Source organism: Solanum tuberosum, unplaced genomic scaffold, assembly GCF_000226075.1.
Source record: "Solanum tuberosum cultivar DM 1-3 516 R44 unplaced genomic scaffold, SolTub_3.0 scf00160, whole genome shotgun sequence".
Taxonomy (NCBI): domain Eukaryota; kingdom Viridiplantae; phylum Streptophyta; class Magnoliopsida; order Solanales; family Solanaceae; genus Solanum; species Solanum tuberosum.
This window is the reverse complement of record NW_006239085.1, coordinates 642,718-650,124: the sequence shown is the minus strand read 5'-3', so window position 1 is coordinate 650,124 and position 7,407 is coordinate 642,718. Positions and strand designations below refer to the sequence as shown.

General features: G+C 31.3%; 2 protein-coding genes across 2 annotated transcripts; both read right to left on the bottom strand.

Annotated features, from left to right (window-relative positions):
- Nucleotides 1-586: 586 nt before the first annotated feature.
- On the bottom strand, nucleotides 587-1,475 carry LOC102581656 (uncharacterized). Its single transcript, XM_006353757.2, has one exon. It carries the CDS (start codon nucleotides 1,318-1,320, stop codon nucleotides 643-645), a length of 678 nt encoding a protein of 225 aa, XP_006353819.1. The 5' UTR covers nucleotides 1,321-1,475; the 3' UTR covers nucleotides 587-642.
- A 2,966-nt stretch (nucleotides 1,476-4,441) lies between these two features.
- On the bottom strand, nucleotides 4,442-7,132 carry LOC102603415 (40S ribosomal protein S7). Its single transcript, XM_006353745.2, has 6 exons — nucleotides 6,953-7,132; nucleotides 6,688-6,771; nucleotides 6,524-6,597; nucleotides 6,081-6,204; nucleotides 5,063-5,245; nucleotides 4,442-4,819 (listed from the first exon to the last, which is right to left on the bottom strand). The coding sequence occupies exons 2-6, from the start codon at nucleotides 6,760-6,762 to the stop codon at nucleotides 4,703-4,705; spliced, it is 573 nt and encodes a 190-aa protein (XP_006353807.1). The 5' UTR covers nucleotides 6,763-6,771; nucleotides 6,953-7,132; the 3' UTR covers nucleotides 4,442-4,702.
- Nucleotides 7,133-7,407: the final 275 nt, after the last annotated feature.

Here is a 7,407-nt window from a genome sequence, read left to right as displayed (position 1 = left end):
ATCTTGATAGTAGAAACCCTTTAATTAAATCTAAGATTTCAAATGAAAAAACAAAAGGGACTGAGCACAAAAGAAGGCCTCTTGTCTTTGTGTCCCCTAAGCCTATTTACAGTTTAGTTATTATTATTATTTTATGGACATTCCTAATGACTAATTCAATTCACCAAATCCTTTATAATTGTCTCCATTCATATCCTCTTTAGTACAGTATTTAATTAACACACTAGTATAGTACTTATTTTATCATATATCTTTACCATTTATGTGACTTGGAATTAATTGTCTACTTAGATGAGCACAAGAGACAAAAAGTACTCCACTAAGGCATAATACATCCTTAAACTAGGTCATATATGACGTCATGAGTAGATACTTAAATTTATATAAATTTTTTAAATAAAGTTGAATAAGTGACAATTCACGTCCTACATAGTGTCCTACACGTATTATGCATGTAGGATACGTGTGACTATTTGTGCTTACTTGTATACACCAAAAACTAAAAAATATAAATGCGAGCCGAAACCAAATTAAATTACACATTTATATAAAAAAAAAACTTATAAACAAAATATATATGGTGAAATTCAATAATAATTTATAAAAAAAACAAAGAGAAGAAAGTACAAAATACACAAAAAATCATTTCTTACTCTTCTTATCTTTTCCATTGGCAAAGAAAGATCCTAAACCAAAGAGATTAGCAGTAGCCTTTGGAATAAAAGTATAAGGTGGTACATTCAAAACAGGATTAATGCAAATCCCATTACTATAATTCTTTCTCAATGGAGGCTTTTGTGATGAGCAAAAACTAACTCCAGAAGAAGGATTCATTATATTGATCTTCTTCTGTTTCTGATTTTCTTTTACTGAACAACTCTTTGATCCAGTAGAATTACTGCGTTGTAACGACCAAAATGAACTTTTCTTATTTCCATGAAGACTAGTACTTCTTCTAATACGCCAAAACGACTTGTTTTGATCCTTTTGCTCATGATCATCAACACTAATGTTACTAGTAATTGTAACATTATGTTTCGAGATTACATTTTGAGTTGCAACTGGAACTGGAGCCGGAGCTGGAGTCGGAGATAATGTGACAACTTTTTGTTGTAGTTGAAGAGGGCGAATTAATCCATTTAAGAAGAGTTCGTCTGCTGAACAAGTTTCTGTATTAGCAATGTTGCTAATACAGAAATCGAATTCAGAATTTGAATCTGATTGATAATGTTGCAAATCTAAGACTTGTTTGCAGCAAATATCATCTGATGAGAAAGAGATTCTTGGACTTGTAACCTCTGAGATCATATCAATTGCCATGCTTTTTTTTTTTACTTGGAGTAAATTGGAAGGATAGAAAAGACTAAATCTTTGGGATTGTTGTTGTAGTAAGAAGACAATAATATTTAAATGTGAAGTTGGGATTAAAAGAAAAAATTTAGACGATGGTCACAAGTCAAAAGAAGAAAGGCTAGACATATGGTCTGGTTTCTACTTTCTTGGTGTCCTTTTTTCTTTTTTTCACACCCCACATTATTAAATTTGCATCGCGCATTGCAGGATTCATTCGGTGATGGTGCTTCTAACAAGATTTTTTCATATCCAAAGCTCAAACCTGAGATCTCTGTTTAATGGTGAAATTTCACTATTGTACCACAACCCATGTTAGTACTTTCTTGGTGTCTTTAATACTTCTTTTGTCTCACCTTTCTATGATTTACTTTCTTTTTTAAGCAGACCCAGAAAAAATGACACATTTCTATATTAATAAATAATTTAATTTTAAAATATCAATACTCTTAATAAAATAATTTATAATCACGCAAATATTTGTCATTTATTTTAAACCACAAATTTTAAAAGTCTTTATTTCTTTCTTAAACTCCGTGTCGTCAAATTAACTCATATAAAATGAAACTGAGGAAGTACTAGCCAGGATCACTAATGATTTTTATGTCAAAAAGTAAAAATAAAAAGAAAAAAGAAACTGTGAATTTAAAGATGAAAGGCAAGTTTGGTCCCTCCACAATGAGTGCACATGCAGAGGAAGTTAAGAAGTACAACAGCTTTATAAGTTTTACCCTCCTACAACGACAAAATATACTTTTACTTTTGAGCAACTAGTAACTGAATTTAACTTTATACCATGTATATCATTCTTTTACTGTCATCCTTTGGTGTACAAATTTAGTATAGTATATAGTATTTATTTTGGTTTGCAAGAATGTACTCAAGAGATGACAATTTTACAACAACCTCAAATTATAATAGACTATAGTCTATACAACCAATCATGCATATTTATGCTACATTCAATTTTATTGTGTCACATTTTGTTCTGCGAATTTAAAACGTTCAAGCTGATTCAAATGGGCAAAGCTTACATCTTCTTTTTTTGTTTATAATGCCGAATTTTAATGGAGAGATTGTATCATTTGAGCTGTTTATTGTCCATGTTGATGTTGTTATCAAATAAATAAGGAGACATCAATATATACACCAGCACACCAAGCAGCAGAACTTTTAATCAAGGCAGAGCTAGAAACTTGGATACGAGTTTGATCAAATTCAATAACTTTTGTTCAAATAATGTTTATATATGTATTAAGAAGTTTTTTTATTTAATATATATGAATATTAGGTTTAGAATCAAATTTTCAATACCTGAAATCATCATTATAAATTTAAAACTCAATAAAATTAAAATTTAGATTTCACCTAAGAAAGTTTTTAGTTCTAGTATAAGCATACAACGAATACCTATATTATTTCTTGCTTTTGTCTCTTGTCTTTTGTATTCTTAGGAAGTTGAGGAATACTTTTGCCACATGCCATCTACTGGTTTATTGCTATTCAATTACGATACTATAGGAGTTGAGCTTCTATCTTAAAGCATAATCAATCCCTTCTAGTAAATGTAGCATCTACACGCATGATTGCATGACATGCATCAGTGACGGAACTAGAAATTTCACAAAGGGTGTCCAAAAAGGAGCACAACAAAAGCTTTTTCCAAAAGTGAGATTCTAACACGTGAGCACTATAAAATCACTAGGTTATAACAACTTATTGTGTTAAGAGTGTCCAAAATATGTCATTTAATCATTTCGTATATCATTTTACTTGTATATACAAAAAAAATAATCCGACAAAGCGTGTCCAATTAGACACCATAACAACCATGTAGCTACGCCACTGCATGACATTAATTGCTAACTATATAAACATATTGCGCTTCGATGGAATCAATGTTACATTTTCTCGAATCCTAACTTTTAACCTTCTCTATGACGACCAAAATGTCATGCCTCAATAAAAATAATTATATTTTTTTTCCTTTTTTTTAATAAAAATAATTATATTTACTATCAACCCCAAGTCAATTTTATTATACTCTCTCCATTTTACTTAGCTCTTATTAACTTGACTTTGTTTTATTAAATCATTCTTATGGATTATGTTTACGGAATGATAAGGGTAAATATTGAAAGGATAAAAAAATCTTTTAATTTACTAAAATGAACAAATATATAGGAAAAAATATTTTTAGTACGAGAGTAAGTGTAAAAAGGAAACTAGAGAGTAGTAGATTATACAACTTAAGTCGAACAACATTAAATTTGTGATTACTTGCCAAATAATCCAAATTAACTATTATCAAAACACGATTTCATATTAATACATAATAATATCTATTAATCCCCCCCAACCAACCCCCACCCCACCCCAAAAAAAATTAGGGGTCTTTTGGTAGAGTGTACTACAAGAATAGTGTTAAGTAGAGTATATCGCGAATGATCAGATCAATTATGCTAGAATTATTTATTTTGTAATTATTTCATATCAATTGTTTGATTTCGTGCACTAAGGATAATTTTGTATTGAATCATGTTTGCTCATGCTATTCTGTATTACTAATTATAATTACTATCGACCCTCAAGTCAAAATAGGTTATTGTTCAACTTAATGTATAGTTGAGATGGACTAAGATAAATAGAGTTAAGATGGACTAAACAATGAATTGTAGTCCAATCCGCACAACTCAACATATCATTTTTATAATTTTAAAACTTCAATAAAATGCTTGATTCCCATTCCAAAGGTCATAATTCTTACCAAATGCTTACCTAACACTGCAAATATAAGGAAAGGAAGGGGAAAATATGGACCATTCAATAAACTATAAGAAAATTATTTTTCAATATTTGATACAATGAAAGTCATTATTATGAAAAAATATATTCCATCAAGAAGATAATACCTTAGCATACTTATGGGCGGAAATCATTTCCATATATTAGATACGCAAACTTTCATTTTCTATGAAAGACATTTATCATTAAAAAAAATAACTTCAATAACTTATGAGCAAAAGCCATTTTGTTTATAACTATCTTGCCTTTTAATTTCATATTCGTAATTTCAACCAACACTCCTTAATAACAAATAAAAATACACATTGATTATATCAAATTTGGAGATCTCAATAGTTTTAGCAGGATCAGTTTTAAGCAGCTTTTCTAACAGACTAGCAAATGAATACTAAACTCAACAAACAAGTCAAAAATCTAAAAGAGCTAAAATAAAAACAGGAACAATTTCACATTGTTCCATAACGCTTCTAAATAAAATAAAATAAAATAATATAAACACCAAAATTGCAAAAAAAGGGTAATAGCGAAAACCAGGAGTTTGTACCCTTTACTCCGTTAAGGGGAACTCAAACACAACATCTTTACCCGATAGCTTCCTGTAGACAGCTGAAAATGTCTCCAGCTTGTACTCGGTGTTGTTTCGTTCCTTTGGGTCCAAGAATACCTGGCGACAATAGCATTAAAACTATCACTAACAGTGGCAAGTTTACATAGAGGGGGAAAAAAGCAATCAACTAAAACAACACAATCTCTTCAACCTTTTATAGAAATAATAGTTATCATTAATTTGATATTAACATGTCTCAGAAGCCATCATTTAAACTGCTCTTCAATATCACAAATTCTGAGTTTACTTCTACAAGATTTTCCTACTAAGCATGAAACACAAACCGTTGCCATAAATTACCTTCATTATCTTGGATCCATCAACATGATACCTAACACGCTTTCCAACAATTTCAGCTGGTACAACCACGTCCTCCAATATGGCATCATGAACTGAAGTAAGAGTTCTACTACGGGGCCGTTGAGCAGCAGAACCTCTCTTTGGAGGCCTCGATATTCTTCGGGTTGCAATGACGATTACATACTAAAAGAAATAGCATTTCGGTACATTCAAAAAAATACCAGCAAGATATATTGTCATACCAAAAAATGGAAACAGAGAAGATGCCTATTACAAGTAGTGCACCTAAAACATAATCATATCAAGAAGGTGCAGCAGAGAGAGCACCTCGAGTAATATGAGTTGAAAAGGTATAAAGAGATAAAAGTGACAAAAATCAGTTTCCCAGTCTTAAGAAAGGTCTCATAAAAGAGCTGCACTTAAAGTTGTGCCTGAGTTGAGTCTACTTCATGGTGCACTAAATGGGACCAACAACAGGAAGTCTACCACAGTTTATAGTTAATACAATAAATATCCAACACAAAATTGACTGAGAATGGTTTTAGTGATCACTACAAGTTTTGTTGTGTAATTTGCAGCATACATTAAGAAGGCCAACTATTAAAAATCTTAGTTTCATGAGCAATGATATAAAAGATTGGTCTCTAACTGCTATGCCTAGACAGATATATATAAATCAAAATAGCAGAAAGACAATGATCAAAAGCACGGGTGCAAATAAGTCCTCCAACAATAATGTCAAAAGGTAAAAATAAAAATTTCCCTCCTTTTGCCCAATAAAGAATATTTTTGCCCCAATCACAGAAGATGAATCCATAGTAGAATCGTGAAGCACTGCCCCAAAATGAGAGGCTTAATATTTGACATCATTGCGCAGGACATTTAATTCCAAATGAACATATTTGTCAATAACCATTTGATAATAAGATGTATTTTGTTCATTTCATATAAAAATATTATCAAACTCAATGGTCGAATATATCATGAGAAACTAATAGGAGAAAAGTTCAAAAGGTACCTTCCCACTGAATTTCTTCTCCAGCTCCCTAACAAGGCGGACATGAATCTTGCGGAAAGCTTTTCTCAGCCTGTAGGGGACATGGATAACAACAGCCTTCCTGTTTCCTGACACGTCAATTTGTCTGCACAACAAAACCAATCACCACAAGGAGACATAAAATATACTTCCTCCATCTCATTTTATGTGGAACCCTTTCCTTTTTAATCTGTTCTCTTTTGTTAAAAGAACGTCACCTTACTATAATTAGAAACAATTTAAATTAAAAATTCATCCGAAATGATAAGAGCACACAAATATTTAAGGATTGTTTTAGATTACAAGTTTCAAAAGTTTTTCTCTTCTTCTTCTTATCCACTATGTCAAGTCAAATGTTGCCACACACAATGAGACGTATAGAGTATTGATTAACCATAGTAGTAGGCAGTTTTGTCAATTCTTACAGTGCAGAATTGATGTACAGGTCCTTCAATTCGCTTTTCAGCTCTTGGTTAGTGTTTTCCATATCGAATAACGCCTGTTCAACAATCATTTTAGAGAAACTTTATATCAATACCAAATGAAGTCTTAAATAACCAGTATCATAATATGAAGAAAAAAACATAACCTGCGCAACAGACTCCTCAAATTCAGTAGGTTCAGCATCCTTATCTTTGTGAATCTTTTGCCTTGAAGTGTACATCTTCACAGGCCTGATAATCCAAACAATTTAACCAACCAATCAATCAATCAATTAGGGTCGCCTATATTAATCACTTCAACTAGCATTTCATCTAATTCAGCTGATTAACAAAACAGAAACGAAAACTACAAAACTACTAGTGCCGCTAAACTATGTATTATTTCCTTCAAGACAATTTGGAGAACAGTACCTGTAAGAGAAAGGTAGTAACGGTAAACCCTAGCTATGCTTAGTTTCAGAGATGAAGAGAAACCCTACGATTTGGAGGGACGAATGAACGGAGTGACTGGGCTTCAATTTGGGTCATTTGTCATCTTCAATTTGGTTGGGCTGTAACCCCCAAATATGGCGGCACTAGGATTTTGGGTTAAGTTTACAACTGGCCTTTATAAGAGCTGATGTTGATATTTTGTCCCTTATAAGAAAAATATTGTAAAAATAATTTTTAATTATATGATAGACATGCATATTTTGAAGATAAGATTACATTAAAGAAAAGTTATTCACTATTTTTGTTGGAATTTTTATAAATTCAATATATTTGAAAGTTGTAATAACTAACATTTACTTATACATATAGATATGCAATGGGAAAAGGTTCAAATATACCATCAACTTTGAGAAAATGTTTGTTTATTTATTCTA

What these genes read in the sequence shown, in the direction of transcription:
- LOC102581656 (XM_006353757.2), bottom strand. Translation starts at nt 1,320, where the DNA reads ATGGCAATTGATATGATCTCAGAGGTTACAAGTCCAAGAATCTCTTTC.
- LOC102603415 (XM_006353745.2), bottom strand. Translation starts at nt 6,762, where the DNA reads ATGTACACTTCAAGGCAAAAGATTCACAAAGATAAGGATGCTGAACCT. An exon ending in CTGTACATCAATTCTGCACT is followed by an intron (nt 6,205 to 6,523) that starts GTAAGAATTGAC and finishes TTTGTTGTGCAG; the next exon opens with ACAAATTGACGTGTCAGGAA. An exon ending in AGAAGAAATTCAGTGGGAAG is followed by an intron (nt 5,246 to 6,080) that starts GTACCTTTTGAA and finishes TATTTCTTTTAG; the next exon opens with TATGTAATCGTCATTGCAAC.